This window comes from Ciconia boyciana, chromosome 1 (genome assembly GCF_034638445.1).
Source record: "Ciconia boyciana chromosome 1, ASM3463844v1, whole genome shotgun sequence".
NCBI classification, from domain to species: Eukaryota; Metazoa; Chordata; class Aves; order Ciconiiformes; family Ciconiidae; genus Ciconia; species Ciconia boyciana.
Genome location: NC_132934.1, coordinates 92,283,115 through 92,307,533, shown reverse-complemented (window position 1 = coordinate 92,307,533; position 24,419 = coordinate 92,283,115). Strand labels below are relative to the sequence as shown.

Sequence of the window (24,419 nt, the reverse complement as noted above, 5' to 3'; positions counted from 1 at the left end):
TGCCATCCAGCCCTTTTTTCCATGGTGGCAGGAGAGTGTCAGCCAGATGGGAGGCTTGGAGGTGCCTGGGAGAGCTCCCCAGGCTCTGCATATGCTAAAGAGGGTGATGAACCTTCCCAGTCACACTAGCACAGGCAGCTCCAGTGGGGCAACAAAACAGCCCGAGCTGATACCAGCTGACTGGAGGCTGACAACTTGAGCTGCAAATCTCACAAGACAAAAGCGCTCTCATACTGCAGGAGACCATTTAGCCTTGCTGGTGGGATGGTCAAGAAGGAGCCAAAAGGGTCTTTTTTCCATCTGCTTGTGAATGGATGAGATTCCTGGTACAACCACATCCTAGTCAGGAACATCTTGTTATCAGCATTGCTTATAGTTTCATCCACACCAATACTTCTAGCCTCTGTACTTGGAGTAGCCCATGACAGCCATACTTGCATGAAGCTTTTAGATGTGTCAGCTGGGTCAGACCCACATGGTAAGAGGATCAGGTAGGGAAAGGGAAGATTAAAGGCCCTGACAGCTCAGTAAGTGAGGACAGAAGAGCAGGTTGAATGCAAATGGTTGTTCTAGGAGGTGTTTTCAATTCTTTTCTCTTGACCGAGTGTAACTCTGCTTAACTAGTTCCCCTGGGAAGAGGTGAAAAGTTTTGAGAGGCAAAAGTGAGCATTTTTGACAGAGGCATAGTGTTTACAAACCATAAAGAAGAGATGTTTTTGAACTGTGATACTGACCTGGGTAGAAAATGCATCAAAGATCTGAGGATAGTTTTGCTCTTGTTCTTTACCTTCCTTATATTATCAAAGAAAGGGAACATAAACATAAAAAAAGGTAACATCAGAGGTAGGCACCACATGAAACTCAGTCAAGAGGCAGTGCCAAGCATAACTGGCCTCCACATTCATGAGATTCAGCTGTACAGGGCATTCTGCATTCATTAGCTTGTGGGGGCAAAAATGTGGCATATCACCTTGATATTCATAAACAGCCTGATGCAAATGTTACGGAGCCTCAGCATCCAGTCTTGCACTTACTGATGTTTCTGCATAATTTCATTTGGTCCACTACTTCTCTTCCACAAATCACAATTCCCACTCTCTAATTAGACTTCCCAGCTTCATAGCTAACTCTATTCCTGCTCAACAAAGTGGACAGATAGGAAAGCACAGATATGAAAAAGGACAGATAAGTACTGGGACAGATAAGTACTGGGATAATGTTCTGCTCATGCAGAACATTTATGATTTAAGGTATGGACAAAGGGAGTGGCCTTCAAGAGTGTGAGTCTAAACTAAATGTACACAACAACAAAGGGTTCCTGGTTTTACCTTCTTTCATTTAAACATTTCTAGAGATTAGCCTTGAAATTGCATTGTCCAAGTTGGCTTTTTGTTGTCCAGGTCTCCAGCCCTTTGTTCTTACTTTGTGTGATGAGTTGAGTGGCAAAATAAATGTCATGTGATTTATGAAATCTAATTTGGTATGTTGCATGCTGTACTTGCGTTGTTTTTATAGTTGGGCAAAGGTATAAACATCAATGGCAAAAATAGGACAGAGTGAATCAGTGTTCTGGGGTCCCCTCTACGCAGGATGAGTGCTAATTAACTCTTATTTAAGACTTGGGTTGCCTTATTCCTAAACAGGAACAGTGATTCTGCTTTGAATTAACATTCTATTTTTATTCAGATTAATATGCTCTAATGGATAGAGGTAGGAAATTCATAGTAGCAGGCTATTGCATTTGCTTAATTTTACCTGTTTTGAGTCACCAGTGATCAAAGAATGGTTTATTTCTATGCAGTATTCTAAATTATTTGCAGATATCTTCCCCATGCTCTTCTTGGCTTTAACATCATTTGAAGTGGCCAACCATTCATGGCCACATCATTCAAAGTGGCCATTTAAATGCATGATTTAATATGCATTTGTACATGATACTGTTACTTATGTAAATATCTAGCCAACAGAGTAAGTTGGAAAATCTACAATCAAATATATATTTTAAAATGAGTTTTCAGTGATTGTTTGAGTGCTCAAGACCAGTATGTGCATCTATTTATACTTTTTCAATATTCAGGCAGTAATACTCAAGCTTACCAATGTTTGCAGAAAGCAAACATGGAAGGTGTGTGGCCACAGTCAAACTGATAGTCTCTTTAAAATGTTAATGAATATAGATTTTTTTCTAAATTCCTATTCCAGTATGATATCAGCCTTCCAGTCACAAACTCGAACAGCTGGGTAAGTGCCCCCAGAGCCATCCAAGAAAGAAATGCAAAAAAGATTAAATAGGCCTTCTTGTCCATCTCTCTGAGGGTGCTAGGTTGTCTTCTGCAGTACACTCTATAGCACAATGTGCAGAATAATAAGAAGCTGCTTTCTCCTTAAACAGTATTCCACAAAAGAGCATCATCACAGTATGACAGTTCTCACAGACAGGAAATATTTCATGACAGAAAGGCTATGTCTTCTTTTTCCTATCTTCATCCTATTACTCCCTCTCATCTCTTTAAACCTCTCTGTTTCTCTCGTGGTACTTACTCTGTCCGTAGACTTAAAGACATTTGCCATGTCTCGACCTTTCTCCCAGTCATCCCCCAGCAAACACAGCACTGGTGGTTGCTTGCATGGCTGCGATGGTCATTCACGAAAGAGGGAGGGCTACCAAACATCTGCCACTCCAGTAGTCCTCCAGCCTGGGGACAGATCCTCTTTCAGCTTCATCCGTCCCCTTCTCCCAGAAGTCATCCCCTTGGCTTTCAAAGGTCATGTCTTATCGTTTCTGTGATCGAAGATTGGCACAGTAGTATGTGGTGTCAGGCTGCCAAAAATAAATCAAATTGGCTCTTAGCCAGTGTCATCGGTTGGCTGGTTGCCATGGCATGCTTGGCTGCTACTACCGTGAGGCGTGCCGACCGTGCTACTTTTGTGCGGTGATGTTCATCTGCTTTGAATTTTACTACAATGGCTGTATTGTGTTATCTGTGGATATCTTCCCTGGTGCAAACACAAACAAAGGGCAAGGGCATTTCATTCATATCCAGAAGAGAGTCTTGCTTTCATCTAAGGGCAGGACAAAAAAGACAGGAAGAGGGGAAAGGAATAACTAACCAGTTAAAGACAAGTGCACGATTTTTAATGCTTAATATTTAATGTTTCTGGAGTGGGGGAGAGGCTGAGTGATTCTTCATAACAGTTACTAATTCCCCTGACAGCCCTCAGCTCTCCTTGTTACTCAGTTCCACATACTCTACCTGTCTGTTGATAATGGCTTAGGAAATGGCTTCAAAAAACTGTCCTGTATCCAGTATTAGTTGATCTGAAACCCCAGGCATTCCCAGTGGTACAGTAGGGTGGTTTCTAAGCAATCCTCAATGTATCAAAAAGTAGATGGAAAAAGTAGGTGGATTCCAACCTGGGTAAGGCATGAAAGGAGTCAGTGGGCTTTGTTCAGCAGCAATGAAGGACTGATGTAAGAAGGACAATCTCTTAGTTCTCTTCATGTCTTTTGGTGGGTGACTTGCAGGCCAAGAAAGAGTTCTCTTATCTGAGCATCCTTGCCAAGACACATGTTTACAGGCTTTCTTGTTATGATCCAACTTTTGCCTCTTTGGTGTTGGTATTATGCTTAGAGAGGCTCCTTTAGATGCCAACCTACTCAACAGGACAAAATTCAAAAGTGGTAGGAGGGAGTTTATACATTACATATGGATGAGGAGGTGAGACTTATTCTAATCTAGGTTGCATTGGCTTAAATCCAGAGAGTCTCCATCAAAGTTACTGGAAAGAGTCTACATTAGTGCAGCTTTGAAGTGAGACCAGCATCCAGCACAGCAGACTATAGAAGAAGATGGGCTACTGTGTGCCTTACGGGGAGGAGAGGAGGTGAATGTCACACAATGTTAGGTTCTCTTTGTACTTTCCCAGGTTTTCGAGTCTCACCTCCAAATTTGGCTAGCTCTCACATCAAAAGCACTCTCAGATGGTCAGGTAAGAATACAACAAAGCCCAGAAATGTGAAAGAGTAAATTGTGCCTAAGGAAACAAATGGATCTTCTTTTGTTGGGAAATGAAGAATGCTTTCTCCCGCTTGATGAAATAGCTTTACAATGGAGCAGTTTCACAGCTGAAATGAAAAATCAGCCAGATAACAATTGCTTCACATGTAAGCGGGCCAGCAGTTCCCCCAGGGCCCTGTGTCCTGCAGGCAAGGAGCACTGGGAGGCACCATCTTCTCTTCACTTCCTCAGAGGGAGCAAGTCCCTACGGATGCTTTTTCATGGTTTAATGTTGAATCAGTTCTTTGTTTTCAGTTCAATCAGTGTATTGATGGAAGGACAATACTTGCTGCACCTAGGGAGCACTGGCTATATAAAGATTTGGAAAGGGAGACTGTCTATTGTCATGTACCAGCTAGAAGGTACAGCCTCCGCTACGCAAGAGGATTGCAGTTGTGTAACTGGAATTTTAGTCTTGGCCCATGGGTAGCTGGCATGAGGCAGAACACCCTCCCTCACTGCCATTCCTGTTTCACTGGAGCTTATCTCTGCTGCTACACCTGGCAGCTGAGGAAGGCAATGCAAATACAGTAGTCTTCCCATGACTGCCCCAGAGGGAACAACTCTGAGCAAGTGTGCCAGCATTTTCTTGTCTGTAGTACTACTCCAGCAACAAAGTAAGAATATAAATGCAATTTAGGTTACCTGCAACATGTGAAAGGTGTCAAAGTATGTGCCTAGTCCTCAGTTGCTCTGAAATTTTTAATCTTTGCATTGTGCCTACATGGGTATAAGCATTGCATATGTCACAGCCTGCTTTGCATTGGTGCAAATAGCCATGTGAGGGGCAGGGTGAGGAAAGTGGAATGTCACAATTTTCCAGAGAACAGGAAACCTACACACTACCTGCTGCAGGTGCAGGATTTCCTTCTCTGTTGCAATGAAATACTGTCTCTGGTCCCATGTGTGCCTCAGGTCTGCTATTTTATGAGATTCAGCTTGCCCCGTATAGGTGCGAACTGCGCTAGTGGGCTAGAGGTGAAGCAGGACCTGACCACTTTTAATGAAATCTTAGGTGGCACTAAGCATATTTACCAATGACAAAGTGTGGGCTGACTCTGGAAAAGGCCTCTTGAGGACAGCAGGTTAACCACTGTTTTGCACCAAGGAGGTACCAGTTCTTTTGGGACCTCAGTAAGAAATGCATGGACACTCAAGCCTAGTTAACTGGTTTATTTTGTGAAGGGTGGAAATTATAGGAAATGTGACAGCAATCTTTCATCCCTTCCGATGTTGGGAACCACAGCTGTTGCAGTTTCGGCCGAGCCCCTCCTCATTGATCAAGGCATGCTGCACAGAGTTCCTGTTCAGGGGGAGGTTGGCCAGCCTCGCTCTTCTTCACATCTTTATAGTATTCTTCCAACTGAACAAAGCTATCAGTCTTGAATCTGTACAATACTGAACTTTCTAGATGGTATACCAAGGTTTGCTGAGAGCATTACACTCTTACACATCTCCGTAGGAAGGAGCTCTTAGAAGCAGTACATACAGGTGGTATTGTTTAAGGCAGCACATACTAATATCATGGTGTGTGCTCCTGTTGTATAGTGGTTGCTCACACTAACACACAGCTCTCTACAGCCAAGGCCGATGGTTAAACTACACCTAGATTTTGTTCAAAACCACTGTCTCCTCGTCACAATGTTTTCCACAGTGGCCCACTAGAACTGCACTCAGATCATCTGTAGAAAAGGCTCCAAAATCCCCACATGGGAGGAAGGCTTTCTGCCATAAACGATAACCAAATTTTCTGCTGAGAAGGGCTCACATAGCAGACCAGTGGACAGAATAGACAGACAGACAATGAAATTTAAGTGGCAGCTGTTTGCTGTAGCTGCCAGCAGTGCTCTGCACCACCACCAGTGTCACCTCTTTACAGTAGGATCAAGTAGGCTGAACTTTTCAGATAGATATAAGCTTGCAGAGTATCAGCTGGGGTTTACAGCTCCAAGGAGCACTACTTTAAAGGTAGCAGTACCGACTCTGTGGTAGAGATGACTGCCATGTGCAGAGGAAAGGGATTGGAAAAGTTCACCAGGTCAGCACGATCAGATTAGTTAGACATTCCTCGAGAGCTGTATAATAGGTGCATTAATACTGGATTATCAGTGGCAGTGCAGTGATCACTTCCAATCTCTGTGGCAATTCCATGGACTCTGGCAAGGTGAAGTTGTACTCCCAAGGGTCCACGCAAATAACTGGTAGAGGAACAGAAATTGCCAAGCCAGGTCAGACCTAACATCCATTTATTGTACTTCTCACAGTGGCTAGCACGAAATGCTGCTATGGGCAGATTTGGGGTAAACTGCCTCTCTACTACTAGGACTCATCCCTGTCCTCTGCTGCCTAGGGTTTGGTTTAACAGTTAAAGCATTATGTATTATCTGTTTTGATACTAATTATAACTGTAGCTTTATATGGCATATATATAAATGCACAATATCCGATTGACTGTCAACAGCTTCCCCAACTCCAAGCAACTGTACAATGGCCGGAAAGTTCAGCCATGAATTGGCCACCATTGCCTTAAATATCTTTCTGGACTTGTTTTATGTCACAGAAAGAGCAAAAGCTTCTGATAGCCCTACTTTATGCCATTGATTATTGTATATAGCATCATATAGTATGCACATATGCACAGAGGGCATAGTACCATAGCCTTTGCTGTTCATCTCTTTCCTGAAGAAAACACAAGGAATGCTTTCAACTGCTTTTTATATGAAGTGATTCCCATGCTTTTTAGCATCTTTGTTGCTTTTGTCTGCATTCCCTTTGAATCTGCAAATGTCCTTTATGAGATGGGGTGCCAAACACTGTACACTTTAGTCCAGAAAAGGCTCTATCTGTGTACACACATTTCCAGAAAGGCAATATTTCTTCTGTTTTGCTCCTCATCTCAGTCCTTACGCACCAACATCTTTGCTTTTTGAAGACAGCTACCCAAGGAGCACGGATGACTGCAGTGACATCTGAGTTCTTGTGGACTTGGAAGTTCTGCTCTTTGTAAAGGCACTGCACAAATATTTTATTCAGCCATATGATGGTCTGTGAGTTTGGGCAGTGGCCAAGAGAACCAAAGAAAATGTAGGCCATGACAGGAGGCTTACAAGTCAAGCCACTGGCATCAGCTCTGTGGGATAGGTTCCACCTCCAGGTCTGGACCTCCAATAGACCTGTGAAAGACCAACTTATGCAAGCTCAATTTGAACAGGTCTCTAGTCACAATATATTACTCAAGACTACATTTGTGCTGCGAACTTGACTTAAATGAGGGCTTCCTCATTCCCTAGCTTTCCTCTCTGTTGGTGTTGAATGTCTTTCAGGCAGAAAATAGAGGAGGTGCTTAACAATAATGTATGGGGGAAAACTGAATGATGGAGAGTGCTGCTATTGTGTGCTTAGCTGTTCTCTGAAGGGGACTCTGGTCTGGTTTTGCAGGTTACTAGAACTGTGGCTTTCTTCCTAGTTCTGTATTCCCTGCTAAAGGCTCCCTTTGCATATCCTTTAGCTCTAATGGCCTGTACCATATAAAGAGCCTTGGCTTTATCATCACCAAATGTGAATGTGATCTGTGGAAATGTTTCTTTTTTTCTTTCTGTGTCCTTAGCTACATCACTGTCAGCACGGGACACTGGAACAGAGCTGAAAATCTCAGCTGAGGTCCTGGCAGCCAGCAGCCTGTGTTGGACACCTGCCCTTTGCAGGGCTGCACAGTAGTCAGGAAAAGAACTATGGAAACCTGGACAGGGCCCAGCGATGTAAAGGAAAATGCTCTTGTCCTAATGATAGGAAAAGTGAGACTCAAGGCTTCATGTAAATAAGTCTTAGATAAAGGTCATAAGGTCCCAATTATCCAGTGTTCAGAGGACCACACACTTTCCAGCTGTACCTTGAGGCAATAGCAAATGAGTCCTCTTTTCATTATGAAAGAAAGCAGAAGGTGGAAGACACTATTCAACCTCTCCATCTTCCTTCAGCAAAACACAGTAATTGGGAATGCTCGTAATGATAACCAGTCATTACCTGTAACCTACAGGGCTTAATGAAGAAGAAAATCTCTCTGACATTTGGAAGAGCATCCAAATCCCAATGCTAAAGTGATGCAGTGCTGCAGAACCATAGCTGACAATGCATTGCACGTACAGGGAAAGGGATGGGAGGGCAGGAGCAAGAGCTGTGGCCGGTCAGCAGGAGCGCTCCCCAGTGCTGCTGACTTTGGCAGAACCATCTTAGCAGCTGTGAAAAATGTTTCAAAGACCTTACTGAATACCATGTGAAGAGATGGAAGATGGAATAAAGTAAAAGTAATTTAAAGTTGGCATGGTGGTGGAAAGTACCCTTTGCTGTTCTTAAAGGCTTCGGGCACCGATTGATTTGGAAATGACACAAGCCTCTAAGAGGGAGGTGTGAATGCAAGGTCATGTGGACTAAGTCCATAACTGCCTAGTTTTTAGATGAGTGTAGGACTCCATCCCCTCACTGGGTGTGGGCTTAGAAATGAAAGAGTATGTATTCCAGCTTAGAGACCCTGTGTTACCTATCCCAAAATTTCTCTTCCAAGCTCCCCTTCTTTCTCCCTCCTTCCTCCCATCTTTTACAGCCTGTTTGGAGGCAACACTCACCAGCTGTAGCTGCAGCTACAGGGCTGAAATCTAAGCCTCACTAGCTTCTAGGATTTCACCTGTGATTTCAGCATCAGTGTCGTAAGCAATTCAGAGTAATCTTCAGTCATCAGTGCTGAAACAAGGGATATGCCACAGGAGACCAAGCCCTGGGCTGGAGCCTGCCCCGCTGCACTTCAGAAAGACATGTGAGTTGAAGGAGTCTGTGGTCTTAATCTTAAATCTGCTCACAAATGGTCTGTATGTTTCTTCCCCTGGGAGGGACTCGGTGCAATATTGTAATATTGGTCTTCTGCTTTCCCTTGTGCTCAGAAGGGTTGGAATCATTCACAGGGTCTGATCAGAGGGCTGCTGTGAGGTTATTTTCAGTAGGGCTGCTACAATTTATATGAGCAGCAATTCTGTCTGGACCTTTGTCTGCATTCACAGTCCGTTATTCAACTGGTACACCAGGGATCCAGATGGTGAAAGCACAGCGAAAGGAAGTAACTTCTTTATTGCCAAACAGTGAGCAGGCATGACTGTCACCTAGATCTCCTAACCCTGTACCACACCTGCTCAGTCCTGCACCTGTCCCACGGTGCAGCTCCTAGTGTTCGGCATGGACATTCAGGCTGCTGCAGGTTTGCAAGTCAATGGGACTGGTAGGTGTTTGAGAGATCCTTCAGCAGCGTAAACAGTTTTGGCACGTGCCTTTAAGCTTATCTTTGGGGTTGAAGGTACTCTTTGCACAAACCTGTCCCAGCACTACTGCCAAGCCTTCAGTGGGAGACTTATCAGTTTGGTCAAACATGGTACCAGGCACAGGGACTGAACTTGACCTCTTGTCCATGACACAACCTCTCCCAAACACACCTGAGGCCCAGCAGGAAGGCAGGGGAAGAAATGCACAGCACTGCTGCTGAGCAGCACCACTTCTCTGGATGAACAGCAGACTTTGGTCTCAAGAGATACTAACCCAGCACTGTTCACTGCACTCAATAAAGAGACACAAAATGAGAAAGAAAACGTTTCTCTGTGCCTCAAGCTAGAAACCTTCTTCATGGCTGAAGCCAAATGACTAAGAGAAAGACGGATGGAGTAACTGATTTTTACATCAGGGAACAAGGAGAAAATTCCATCCGTTCCTAACTGTTGTAGCATGCAATTACTTCTTGTCCTCATTTCTAGCAAAACACATACACGTGTTTCTACCAGAGGAGTCAAGTCTAGTTGCAGTTCAAACCATCTCCATGCAGGGCTTCTGAGTCCTGCTGGGCTGGAATTTTTCTGTGAAACTCTTTTTTTCATTAAAGAACCCTTTGATTTGTCAAAACCAAACATAATGTACCAGGAATGATGGGATTTGTCGATTAAAGTGGCAAGAGAAACCTTTGCCGGCTTTTAGAGTAGCTAGCACGTGAGGGTCAGGTACTCCCTGAACTGGACAGAAGACAAGATGGGCCCATGCCTTACCCTAGGAAGTTGAAATCCAGTGAGCTTTGCAAGCAAGCCATTGGACTGTTGGATGAAGTTTCCCCTGATCCCTCCTGCTGGAGCTGTTCCACTTTGTATAAATTATTTATTATTTGCTGGAGCCAGGATGTGGAGTTTGGTCTCCCCCCATTCCAGATGAGTGCCCTCATCACCGGTCTACAGAGCCAATGTTTTCCTCTGGCCCAATGAATATTTAATGATTTATGGAAGTGGAACAGCTCCAGCAGGAGAGGAAGAGTAAGAGAGACGTGTTCGCTCACACGGATATCTCACGACATCACTCTGTGACCAGCAGGCAAGACTCGAGCCAAGGACCTTTGCAGCGAATAAAATCAGCCGCAGGACCAGGGGAGACAACATGAGCATGAAACATTGGGGTGCCACTTCCTATGCCTCAGTGCAATTTCAGAGCAGCTCAGGCCTGGTGGGTTCATGCCTCAGATAGGGCCCTCTTCTGTGACAGCCATTGTCAAAATGAGGGTGCCCAAGCCAAAAGTATGGGCTGCTCCACCTTGTCTAAAAACTTAGAAACTCTGCAAGTGGGAGCTGTGGTAACTCACAGCCTCTGTGGACCTGTGCAGAGCTGGGCTTCATAGCAGACTTTGGCTACACATGAGATAGTGGAGAAGTGACTACTGCATGGCCCCACAGCCGAAGCAGGGCCACCTTGGGCTGGCTGTGTTAGCAAGGGGACAGCCACAGCATTGCTGAAATGTCCTTTGATGAGGGAGAGAAGCCTTGTCATTGTAGGCTAGCTCATCAAAGGGCTGTCTTGGCATCCCATAAGGGTACTATTTTCCACCATAGTGGACAGTACTGAGGAGCTTTGACTTTGCCATTGACAACTCGGGCATACCGGCCGCTCTGGGGTGTTAGGTGATGCAACCTGGCCTCGTGCCGCCACGGCACGGCTGGCTGCACACAGGGCATGGGGCTGCTTCGCTCTGCCCCTGCAAGGTCTTCCCAGCATTTGCAGCTGCCCCGCCGCGTGCCCTCATGTCGAGGCCGAATTAATTACCTGCCTGATTGAATTGTTATTGCGAAAAGCCAATTAAACCGAGATGGCTACTGTGGGACAGCTGCATCAGTTCGCTTGGCGCAGTGCTCAGAAAGTTCAGAGGCTGGGAAGTCCCTCCCGAACTGGGAGAAGGTTAGGGTTTTTTTAAAAAAACAAAAACAAACAAAAAAATTCCCAGATATGAATTAAAATCAGAATTACGGATGCTAGCTGCTGCCACCTTCACAGGGAAGACTGCCACTGGCAACAAGAGCGCTTGTGAAAGGTTTTCCAGGCAGCACCCTCCTTCCTTCCCGCTGTGCAGCTCAGCCCTCTGAAAATGGCCGGCGGCAGGTGCAGGGCTGCCCTACTGCTTCCTTTCCCCTGGGGCTGAGCACTTACTGGGCAAGCATCGCCACACCTCTGGTCACAGAGGTTTCTTGGGGTGGAAGAGACGACCATGCAGTCCGAGCTCCCACCTTAAGTCAAGCTGTGGCTTTTCACCTCCCAGCCCTTCGGCTTTCTCATGGGCACCCAAGGGATGAGGCAACAGAGCGAGGAGGATCTGGCCTTTGCAGTGTGAGCTTGGGAAAGTGTCCAGCTGCCCACCCAGTTTTGCAGAACGGGTGCCGTGACTCCTGATCTTTCCAGCCCTGGGAGGGCTGTGATTAAGCAGTCCCAGGCAGGGGATTTTGGGCAGAGGGGAGGGTTGCTCAGCACCAGCAATGCCACTCCGCATTGTCTCGAAGTAGGGGTTTCCCCACAAGTGCTCATAGTTCAAAATGTCTCTTCTTATGTCCGGGCTGTCATAACGCATGTGATGACCTCCTCCTGTTGAAATGAAAAGCAAAGGCTCCCAGGAGCTTCAGTGGGTACAGCATTAAGCCTGAACTGCCTCCTAGAGAGCAGCAGCTGTGTTTCAGTGCCCATTCTACACAAAACAGATTGGGGTCCTACGTGTGTGCACACCAGCTGTGCGTATGGGAAATATTAGTAATATCTTTGATGCAAAGAGGTGGTGTTGTTGATGTTGCAACTGCTGGGGACAGTGATCAACAAGATGGCTGTGGAAGGCCTGGCAACAGGCACTTAATTCATTTTAGCATCCAATTTGCAGAGCCTTGGTGTGTGATGATGGACAGAAACAAACTAATGATCTCTAAATGAAATTTCTCCTTCGTTTAAACACAAAATGGGAGGATGGCAAAGGGAAGAAAAAGAGACATTTTATATCCTCTCCTTGATTGTAATTCCCTGCCTTCAGCTAGATCAATATCATTTCTGCTGGAGATGGAGGCTGCCTCTGGTTTCCATGGCAATCTGGTTGTTGGAGGCTTGCAGGCTCCATGAATCCCCAATTTATCAGCCTTCTAGGCTTTAATAATGGAGACCAGCAGCCAGGCAGCTTATGAATGGCACATGTCTTTTGGGCTGGGGGAAGGGAGGCGGGAGCACAGTTTGTAGTAAGGGCTGCAGCAATTTGTTTTCCTGCCACCGACAGCTGAAGGGGGAGGAGTACGAGGGGAGGAGTGGTGCATTAATTCTGGATGCAGTGAAGGAATTTCTAGACCTTTTTGCTGCAATTACAGAAGATTTCCTCCTCTGGCCTCTTTTTCCTGGCCAACTTTGCCGGGGCAGGGGAGGAGACCAGCCTCACAGCTGCTGCTGTGTGATGAGGTGGGAGCTGTAGATGAAGAACCCCAAGGCTCTAGCACTCTGCACGTTTCCTTCCTCTCCTTAACCCTCTTTATTTCAGGATCAGCAGTGCGTGAATGCCAGCAGTCTGCCATGGTTTTGGGTTCATTTTTATCCCCCTACTGATCCTACCACAATTGCCAGGCTGATCAGCAGAGCTGATGGGCAGACCTCTGAGGATCTGATCTGTCTATCAAATTTCTGTCACTTGCTGTGCTATTCTCTGTGCATCTGCCAGGCCTCTCCAAACCCAAACCTCCATCCCCAAAGTGCTGTAAGCTTCACTCTCTGAATTAATTACTTTGCTAGAAGTGTCCTGGCTGTACAGGAATCACTATCAGTCACTTCAGTAAGGCTGTGTTTTGCTCACTTGGCCATGATCTACTCAGGGTATTTCCATTTCTTCTTATCTTTCCTCAGATTTTTCCCCTATGATCTCACAGGGCAGCCACCCTAGAGAGGATAAAGAATAAATGGATATGTCTTATCAAGACCTTGTTCTTCTGTCCCCTCACATGCCCTCTGTTTCTAAACCATCCTCCAGAACTTAACCCAGAAAAGGGGAAAAGATGGGTGACACAAAAGAATACTGTTGCATGAGATGGGGACGTGCTGTTTTCCAATGTGTATGCCAAGAGCAGCTGCCAACTGTTACATTCCACAGCTGGAAGCAAGTAAAAACCTCTATATTCAAGCTGTTAGAATCATAAGGTATTTAAGGAATTAAAAAGAGTAGCCTTTCTGGTCTGCAGGACCTATGTGAAATCAACAGGGGCAGGGGAGGAGAAAAGTAAAGAACAACTTGTGGGTTATTTCTTCTTAGGTTTTCCTCAGGTGGAGTAATGGATGCCTTTCTTCTACCTGCCTTCCTGTGATGGTTGGCGGGGAGGGGTGTTGCTGAGATTGCTACACCTCCAGTTTTGGCCTGAAATTAGGATTTTGTGGAATTTCGGAAGTCACAGGACCAAGGCGTCACACCTATGAAAGTCCTGCTGTGTGCAGAGTGGCTGGTTGAGATGCTGGAATGAAAAGCCAAGGCAACTCAGCCTCCTGGGTACACCACAGGCTTTGTGTGACCACAGCCCAGTTCTTCATACTTTGCTCACTCTAAAATACAGATAAAAGCCTTTTCTTTCTTCACTGGGATGCCACAAGGATAAAATACCTCCATGATTGTGAGTTAGGCCATTGTTGTGGTGATGAAGACCAGATAAATACTTATATTGCTGGCTGCCTGTAGCAATTTGGGAAGGTCACAATGGAGGCAGCTCTTGACGTTCACAAAGGTCTAAGTTCATCATAAATGTATGATCTGGATATTATATCCTGTTTTATCTTATATATTTGGTACGATCTGGATATGGTATCTAAAAAGACCAGTACGCTACCTTGCTGGAACGTCAAGCAGTGGATAATGAAGAACTGTGGTCTGAGCGTCTGCAGAGGCAGCTTTGGCTCTGGCTCACCCTTTTTGGGGCGATGGAGAGGCTGGTAGCTTTGAACCTCTCCTGAAGGGAGCATTTCTGCTCCAGCAGGGCAGCTGAGCAGCTGATTGGGAATCAGATCAGCTCTAACCGCAGCTGATGGCTGGGGAGACCCTGTGCAAGTCATTTCCCATTTCTCCACTTCAGGCTCCCTGGCTGTAAAGACTGTGGAGCCTTGGTAGGAGTCTGTTGAGGTCAGCACCTTTGACGCTGTTTGGCAGGAGGCCACTCAATACCAGTGCAAACCATCTGCCTCCAAGGTACCCTCATCCCAAAAGGGCTCTTTTACCTCCCCATCAGCCACTGTACTACACAGCCTCCCACTTGCCCACCACTTTCTGGTGCAACAAAGCGTCCCCACAGAAGCACTGTGACAGATCACACTGCTGCCAGGTGGCAGCACCCTGTCCTCCCTGGAGCTGCATTTGCTTGTAGCAGTGACAGTGGCCGAGAGAGACATTGCTAAAGGAGATCTCACTCTCTGAAAACCTAACCACTCTGGTAGGCTTCTTCCAACCCCAGCTGGGTTGCAATTGCCCAGTTATAGGTACTGTACACAGGAAGTCCGGGCCAAAAGTGCTGGTAATAGGGAAGAATAAAGGACCAGCCAGCAAGTCAGCATGTCATTTGTCTCAGCCTTCAGGCCTGGCTGCGTCCATGGGCGTGGGAAGGAAATGGCAGTGGAAAGAAGGAGAGCTGCTTCTTTCCCGTTCTTCAGGAAGCAAAAATATTTGCAAATGTAGCTGTAACAGGGTTAACACCTCACATTCACAAGGAACATCCTCCCTTTTCTCTCTCCACCCTCTTCCTCCACCAGTCCCATTTCTCTGGAGACCTCACTGCTCCCTCCCATCAGCTAAAGTTGGGGAGTTTCCATGGCAACCCGGCAGCTGTTGTCTAGACACTGTGAAAGATGCTTTGCAATGGAGCTGCAAGCCTGACTCCCCTCGGCACCCCCTCCCTACCGCAGTGCACCCTGAGCATCTCTCCCACCACTCCCTCCCTTTCCATCTACTGCACACACGGATGCCGACGCAGGGTGGTTCCGTGGTGGTGCTGGGGAAAGAAAGGCAGGGGGTGGGAGGAGAGGGAGAGGAAATCCCTAAGCCACTGGTTCTGCAGCCTGACAAAGCGCAAAGGCAGCTGGGGCAACAGAACTGGGGCTGGCGGTCCTTTGAGGATTCAGCAGGAGCAGAAAAAGAGGCAGCCGTCCAAGCTTGGAGCAAAGTCATCAGCCATGGGACTGGCAGAAGTTGTTTTTTTTCTCTCTGCTAGAGCAACTGAGGTTGGCATACATGGTGCTGAAACAAAGATGAGGAGGCCCAGGAACAGGAGGCCCAAACTACTGGTTGTATTCACCTTTTTGTTTTAACCTTAACAGGCTGCTTTGCCTGCTTCTTTCCAGTAGTTACTGGGCAACTTCCCTGGCCCTCCTGCCTGCTACGTGCAGTGGGGACATCCCTCCCCACCACCTTGGGTTTGCCAAGGGGATGCAGATCTCCCAGGTGCCATGTGCCCACCAGGACCCCCCAGGGCTCACAGGAACCAGGTGGTACCCTGGGTCCCTATGTAGTGAGTGAGGGATTCACCAGGGGTTTGTGAGACATCATGCAAATCAGTCCCCTGGACCAGACAGAGCCACTCACCTGAAATAACCAATTCCTTAATTTCTCAGTGTTTTGCTCGGCCAGCAGAAGTCTGTCAGTTTTCAGAAGCAGCGAGCAGGGAGGGCGTAGGATTTTAGCACTGCATATGACGCATCGTAGGGCTAACTGCAATGGGCTAACGTGGATCGGGAAGAGTACTGTATAAGCAACAGCTCTGAACCTGAACTGCATCTCGTTTCAGCAGTCTCAGACCTACCATCGTCTGCCTGGAATTGGCTTCTGGCTGGCTAGAAGGACAGATGGATCGAGACAGATGACTCAAACTGTGAAGCCTGGATCCAAATCTGGATCCAAATGTCATTAAAACTAGGAGAGGCTCAGGTCAGGGATTTTAAATGGGGCCTTCCAGTGCTCCTTGCCTTCCAAAAAATGTCTCTGAACAGAGTCATCTCAGGGACAGATGAGGTCTGTTTATAACAGGGCAGCAAAACCCAGATTAATATTTGGGAGCAAAGAGGAGAGCAGACGAGGCACAGGTTTTCAGTTCCATCTCTGACCAAGCTGTAGTTGGCAGAGGACAGAGGGAGAAAGGAGTGAGCATGACAAATGCTAGAGAAAGAGCAGCGGCTGGGTAGATCTGGTCAATACTTTAGCACGAAGACATGGGAGAGTTCTAGCCGCACAATAAATATCAGCAATAATTATACAAACAGTGGGAAAGCAGCAAAAACAAAATCCCTGCATCTGTAGTAGAATCCCAGAGTGTTTGTGCAATTTCTCTTCTCTTGGCATCGGCTGTGGTAATTTAAAGATCTGCAGTGGAACAGATACAAAAAGAAAAACAAAACCCAAGCCACCAGCCACAAAAGAAATGATCAGCGGAGAGGTTGCTGCTACTATGGTCATAAGCTGATGTCTGCTCTGATTTAATTAATCTTGGCAAGTCAGACGGGAGCTGGGCAGGTCCCAAGAGACAGTGTTTTACCCGGAAATCCACTCAACCTAATTTCACTAATGTAGGGCAGTGGAGAGACTTGGAGAGGAGCCTGCACGCTCAGCCATTAGAGCACAGCATAGGCAAAGGCAGCTGGAAGTACCACCATCCAGCAAAACTGCTGCTTGCGTGCCTGCTTCAGCTTTACAGCAACCAGAGCAGCATATGTTTGAGGCGTTTGCTCCCCAGCAGGACTCACAGACATGACTCTCACCCTTTCCAGGAAATAAATGGAGTGCTGAAGGGCAGGAGCTCTCTAAGACCCTATTTCAGCAAAGATCTGTAGTTCATTTCCATATTGTTTCTCTTCCGTGGGCAAGGCAGTACCCTAGCAGGTACCACGTGGAGCTGTAGGTATGAAGCATGTCTCTGACACAGGCCCTTCAGCTGGGAAGCAAACGCACTTCAGGCTCTCCCACCATGCAGCTCTATCGCTTAAGCAATTCTGCAGTCGCAGCTTAAGGTTTGTCTGAGGCTGCCCAAAAGGTTTCTCAACTTGGCTGCCCCGTCCTGGGTGCTAGATTCAAGTGAGGTTGGTGGCAGCTCAGCTCAGCTCACAGATGCCTGTCTCTGTGGCAAAATTATCGCGTACTATAGGATGATTTGGGCTGCAGCATAGATTTCAAAAGACTGAAACAAAAGGCAAAGCTGCAAAACAAAATAAAATCTCAAAGCTGTGTCTGGGGGGGACCACAGGGCTGGAATAACCAGGAACAGAGCAAGTGATGACTGATGTGCATTAAAACAACTGCAAGGGTGATGATTGCAAGCACAAACTAGGTGGGTTTTGTTGTTGGTCTTGGTTGGTTTGGGGTTTTTTTTTGCTTTTTTTGTTTGTTTGGGGTTTTTTTTAGCTTTTTGACCTAGCCATTCCTGCTTTATCCTTCAGGACAGATTTTATTTTTGGCCCCTCCTCAAGCTTCTTTTGCTTCATATTACAGCTCAGCCTCCCCTCCTGTTCTGTTTTCTCCACACACGCACATGTTGTCTTCTCATTTTGTGAGTTTGGGCCTTTCTTTTTGCTTGGTGGCTGGAATGCTCTAGAACAAATATGGATGTCTCCACCTTGGCTTGCTAAAGATGTAGGTATTCCCAGGCTGCAACTCCTCTTGTCCTAAAGTAGGCATCTAAATAGGTCAGGTTAACAGAGTCCTAGAAATGTCATATTCATTTCCACTAATTAGAAAGGGAGCAGAGGGTGAGAAGATCAACTGGAGATGTCTCTGTGTGGATGTCTGGAGTTAGGTGAGATGTCCATCCACTCCCACTTCAACTTTCCCATTTCATGATCTCTTCACGTGCATCTCGGTGTTGCCCCAGTCCAGGCCTATCTTAAGAATTAACTCACTGCCTCTTGCTTGTTCTCTCCCTTGCAAGTGGACACAGAGGACTGATCTTGCAGGAGGAGATCTCACAGTGCTAGCATGTTCAGAAGGGAGGCAGCTTTAGACAGGTGGAAATTTGGCCACCAAGGATGAAATGCTTTTGTTCCTCAAGCAGGGGATGGACATTTTGCCTAAATGCCCTGAATTCTCACCTGCTTTTTTGTCACCTTTTACACCTGTTCCAACAAAGTGCAAAGTGAATGTAAAATGCCAAGGCTGTGCAGTTCTGTCTATATCACTGTATCTGTCCACTACAAACCAACAGGTGCCACAGCCCAGAGTTCAAGGAAGTGGGAAATCAAGGCTAGTATTGGGCTAAAAGCAATGTAAGAAATGCCAACTCTGATGTATGGAATCCCCAGGATAGCTATCTACTAATCTCCCCAGGGATACCTTGCCCTCCTTTGCTGCGACACTGAAAACTAGGCTGGAGAAAACCCCAGAGAACATACTGCAGAAATAGCCTGCATCAAACAAACTGGTGAAGGGTGAGTCAGATAAACCATCTCACCTCTCTTTGTGAATCAGAAACTGCTATTAACTGGCCCTTGTGTCAGTAGGGTTGTGCTGCATCGCTCCCATTGCACAGAGAGAATGCTCTTCTTTTCACTGCTGTGGTTTAGCAGTGCCACAGCTTGAACTTTATTTTTTGTGCTGAATTTTTTATCTTTTGTGATATTACTTCTTGCTAAAGTCCATTATTGTGTAATAACACCAGGTTGCTTCTTTTCCCTCATCCCAAAGATTGATGAAATGCTGCTAAAGCTGCTAGGAAATAAGACATAGCTTAGCAGGATGTAGCAGTGCATAGGGTATTTCCCCTTATTGCTTCAACACCATGCAAGAAAAAAGAGGGAGAGTGGCTGAATTTTCTGTGATAATTCCTATTCAAAAAGGTGGACCTCTTGTTTATAGTTGGGACATCCACAGTCATGAAAATTTGCTCTAGTTTGCCATATGTCACGCCATTTGGTTTGTATAATTCCTCTCTGTTGAATATGTGATGAAGTGACTTTAAATCCTTTCTGCTGCTCCATGACCTCAGAGTCAGTCCAGGATATTTCAGCCATGGCAGAAATCAGTGCAGTCTCTGGGCTGCTTCAGCAGGGAGTCATCTGCCTACCACTAACTGCTCTCCAGAGAAGGGCAATGGGGCAGTGAGTCACCCCCACGCAATTCCTCTGCCAGCCAGGGATCTCTGGGTGCCACAGGCACTCCCTGGAAATTAGATTTGCCACTGTGGCGAGCCAACAGGGAACAAAACATGGCAGAAAATTGTGTTTCAACCTGCCTGCATATCCTAAGAGCAAGAATGGCACAGGGAACTTTGTGAGCTACTCCACGTCACCGACATTGCCAGCTCCCCCACTTTGCATGCAAACAGATTTCCTGCCCATCTTGCTAGGACAATTGTCAAGAGCCACTGTAGGAGCTGGACCCCACTTTCAGCTGCTGATGTAACAGGGGCATCTGTGCAACTTAGCACTTTGTGTGTCTTGGCCAAGGCACTCAGTATCACAGCAGGTATGCAGGACCTCCCAGTGTCTATCCCTGTGCTTGCTGCATTACGGGCCCTTCTGTTGTGCTGTCCTGAGGAGGCTGTGGGGACTGCCAGCTAAAATCTGTGCATATTTTCAGTAGGAAGATACAGAAAGTTTTAAACATAATTAAATATAGTATCAGGGCTTGTGTTCCTGAAGCCGCATTGCCTATCCTTTGTTGCTCTTTCATTCATCTTGCCTTTACGTGCAGAAAAAAACAGATATTCTGCCTTACTAGGATCTATCACAGCCTTATAGCAAAGCATGCTTTGCTGCTGGCTAATGATAGTCTTTTGGATCAAATTTAGGGGTAGATGGTTGTGCATTGGGTTTCTACTCTTGGCTCTATAATTCAACATGTCTCCTGCTATGAATGCCTTGGAGAAGAGCAGGATTAAAAGGACTTCCCTGCCTCCCCAGTGGAGTGTGATCAAATCATTCAGGAAAATTAACAAAACTAGGGCAAGTTGGCCTGCTTTGCCTTCCAACGATACTTACATCCTATTTTAATCAGTAGCCTATTTTGTCTTTGGTTCATGGCTGTGGCTGTACCATATGTAGAAGGAGTCCTTGAGTAGCACTCTGTTTAGCTGTTCAGTATCAAGGGAAAGCAAGCCCACAGATGTTTTTGCTGACTGAGGGTTTGCAGGTGCAGAGGCTCAGGCCGTGGTACTGGGCCACGGGATTGTTCCCACAGACTTTTTCCTTTTGGAAAATCAACAGTCAGAGTTTACTAAGACAAAAAGTATTTGAAGGTCCAGAAGTGGAGCCATGAAGATGATTCAGGATGGGAAGTTGCACACAACTTAAAGGTGATCCATATGGAAATGGTGAATAGGAAGGAATTTAAAAGAGAGGCTAAATAGCTGATGGGGAGAGGGAAGCAAGAATGCAGCATCTACTGCCAGTGTTGGAAGCAAATACAAGTCTGCCATCTGATGGCATTGAATGGACCAGGCCAAAATGCATGAGCGGTGTCAGTAAGGAAAGGTTCACATCCCAATTAGCATTCTCACTAATGCTAAACATGGATGTGAGGATGCTAACCCTCACAAACTAAACATTGGCATGTGAACATCCATATTGTTAAGCTGACAGCATGGGCCATGGCGTGATTTTTGAATACGCCGACTAGCTTTGCCCCAGACAGGTCCCAGGCACAGCCACCCTGTTCTGGAGAGTAAGAGAGTTTAGCCATATGGACATGAGCTGTGTGGTGCCAGCTGGTCTCAGAGCCAGAGCGCAGTCCCTGGCCCATTTTATTTGCTGGTGTAGTGTAATCTGATAGCCCATCAGAGAAGCCAGGAACCGTCCAGTTCAAAGGGACCCCACAGTCCTCTGTGAGTGACCACCGGAGATAATGATACTACGGAGGTATGTCGAGTGCCAGCATTGAGGTATGTGACATACCAATCTTGTGGTCTGTCCCACACCACCCAGCCCTTCAGCACTTGTTTCTTTTCTCTGTTCTTTATCCCAAATCCAGAGTGATGCTGCTTGCTTGGCCTCTCCATGGTTTGTGTGCATGTGTGTGTGTGTGGGGGGGGAGTCAGTGAGGAATGGGGAGGAGGGATGGGGATGGAGTGGACCAGCTGCTACAGTGCACTAAGACCCTTGTGCATTATTCTATCTTACAGACCTGCAGCCCTGGGTGAACCATCACCTTCACCTGTAAAAAAGCAATCCACATGGTGCATAGCAGGGGCTGTTCCTGGGCTTCTGAAAGAGGCCCAGGAACATGTTAGTGTACCCTGAGCTAAAGATGATGGGAGCTGGTCACAGCTGGAGAGCTGGAGACAATTAAATTCATCCTCCTGCAATGCATAGTATCTTGGGCTGGATGAACCCAGCAGCAAAATCACTCCAGCTTGAGGGGCGCGCCTTTCATTTACCTTGTCCCTCCTGGCTGCCTCTGCCCTGCCTTGGGTTCTGATCCCCTGTCTAGTTCATTGTTGTGGGATTGTTCCTAGTGTTCATTTTAACTTCTCATGTGCATGGTGTGCCAGAACAAGGTGTCTGATTGACAGGCCGACCCAGCCTCCAGTTATACTCATTGCATCCCCCTGGGGCAGCTCTGGCCTTGAAAGGAGAGCCCAGAAAACTGGAGAGATGTGATAATCTCCCAGTTGAAGGCTCCCGTTCTTGAAGGCTTAGAGACGTTTCTCTAGATCTCTGTTCAGTGTAAGAGAAGTCTGAGTTACAGGTTATAAAATTTTTCCCTCTGGGTCTTGCAAGCTTCAAGTGTGTGTAGAGTTTTTTCTTCATGACCTCTTTAAGACTTGGCTAGAAGGATCTGTAGGACTAATTAGGGGACAACAATTCAACAGTGGTTGGCACCGTCATTGGGTTCAGTAAAAGGGTAATACAGGTGTCTGATCTAGCTGGTAAGCCAAGAGTCTAATCAGTGCACCTGATTAAATGAATGATGGTTGCCTGCCACATCAGGAGCGAGCTAGGCAGCTCCTTCCAGTTGCACATGCTTTCTGATGGGGCTGGAGGTGTTTCATGAGAGCTACACACTTGTCTGGCTGGGCTGAACCCTGGCACGTTCTTTCCATGCCACAGAACTGCCAGGGACTTGGACACCTGGGTCACTTTGGGGAGAGAGAAGCCTGAAGCCATGCAGTCTGTCATGCGATGGCTGTGTGCACGTGCAGGATGCTCTAGATCATGGCTGACTAACCCTGGACCATCTCTTTCCCCACTAGATGCTGTAGAAGAAACCAAACCTACTGAAAGTGCCCAGCAGGAAGAGGTGAAAGAAGAAGAGAGCAAGGCGGACCAAGAAAATGCCTGAACATTAAGAAATGACTCCCCATTGCCCCTCCCTCCCTCCCCCTATCCTCTATCCTTCCTTCCCACCCCAATCTTGATCTCCCCCCTTCCTGCTCACATCTGTGAGCCTGTCCATCCCTCTCCCATTCCCACTTAAACCCTTTTTCTCTCTGTGTGGCAAACATTTAAAGAAAAAAAAAAAAAAGCAGGAAAAATCCCAGTCAAACAGTGTGGCTTAAACATTTCTTTGTTTCTTGGTGTTGTTATGGCGAGTTTTTTGGTAATGATGATCCAATCATTTTGGGAAAATTCTTGCACTGTATCAGAGTTCTTTGACCTGGCGCGTGCGTGTGTCTGTCTGCCCACCGCGAGCGCGCTCTCTCTCTCTCTCCCCCCCCCTCTCTTCTCCAAGTGTGTGTGTGTGCAATGTTACGTTCATCCGAGGAGTCCAGACTTACCGAGTGAGTTAAAACAAAAGAGGAAAAAAAAAAAAAATCCTTTTCTTCCTTTTTCAATGTGATGGAATGAACGAAAGAAAAAAAAAAAAGACCAAACCCAACAAACAAATGAATGAAAAATCATACTAAACCCCAGTTTGTTTTCAGAACTAAAACAACAACAACAAAAAATGTGCCAATTAGCGTAATGCTTGGCTCCAGGCTCCTTTTTCAAACTGAACAATAATTATAATAAATGAGAATAATGATCATTAATACCACCGTGTCGCATTTCTATGCTGCCGTGCATCCTGCTGGCCTGCAGTCTTTGGTGGGCCACTTCTTGCGTGGCCCCGCTGTGCTCCTCGGCCACCGGTCAGCAACTGACCACGCTCCCTGGCACTGCTGAGGGGATTTTTAAGGGAACCAGGCTTGGATTTTGAGTGAGGCGTTAGCACCGACTAACACAAATAATGAAAGCAGCAAAGTCAGTTTTCGGAAAGAACAAAATAAGTGGCCCTCTAAGAGACCTGTAGGCCCTGATTTGGAGGAGCGTGGTGACCTTGGAGGGATGAGCCCCGGCAGCCCCATGGGTCCCAGCAGAGGGACCAGCTTTGGTCCATGCTGAAGGTCCGACCCCTGCCGAGGGCCACACCGAGGGCCATGAGGGGACAGGGTCCTGGGGCCTGAGCTCCCCCCGGCAGCAGGGTGATGCTCGCCCCACCGGGCTGGGGTTGGAGAAGTTGTTGAGTAACGCAGTGTGTGGCCCTGCAAAAATGTTCTGTTTGGCAAAATAAATTGGGCCAATGCATTGAGTAAATAGGCACGTGGGCAGGACAAGGTCTGGTAGCGTAAGAGCCAGTCGAGAACACTTTGAGAACTATCTCGTTCCTGCTCCCCAGCAAAACCCGGGTTGGTTCACCCAGCTCTAACGAGGGCCAAGGCTTTTAGCTGTCGTTTACGGCCTTCCCCTGCAGCCAGCCAGAAGCGTGGCGCAGGCTTGGCGCCACGGGCAGAGCACCACCTCGTCAGCCTCCACTACTGCTTTCCACGGGGTGTGGGATTTTCCCTGGTGCGTGCCAACCGCACACCCACTAGACCCAGCCTGTCCCGTGGGAGGACTGACGGACACCCGGCCCTGAGGCTGAATGGCCGTCGGGGTCTGCTGCTCTGTTTATGAGCTGCGAGAGTGAACACTTAAAATGTACTAAGTAAGAACTGGGCTTTCACGAAAGCCCAGTTATTGCTCTTTCACTGCCGTGATTATTACCATGCGCTTTCCCACCAGCTTCTGCATGATTTCCTGGCCGCATTGGCAATGACAGCCAGCGTACCCTGCAGGATTGCC

The 24,419-nt window shown here is 46.8% G+C and overlaps 1 protein-coding gene across 2 annotated transcripts in view; it reads left to right on the top strand.

Annotated features, from left to right (window-relative positions):
- Window positions 1-23,306, top strand: part of GAP43 (growth associated protein 43) — a 70,882-nt gene extending 47,576 nt beyond the window's left edge. For both annotated transcript variants that reach the window (XM_072882006.1, XM_072882014.1), the window contains exon 3: window positions 22,568-23,306. In XM_072882006.1, the coding sequence (XP_072738107.1) occupies window positions 22,568-22,656 (89 nt within the window). In that variant the 3' untranslated portion in view covers window positions 22,657-23,306. The remainder of the gene's footprint in view (window positions 1-22,567) is intronic.
- Window positions 23,307-24,419: the final 1,113 nt, after the last annotated feature.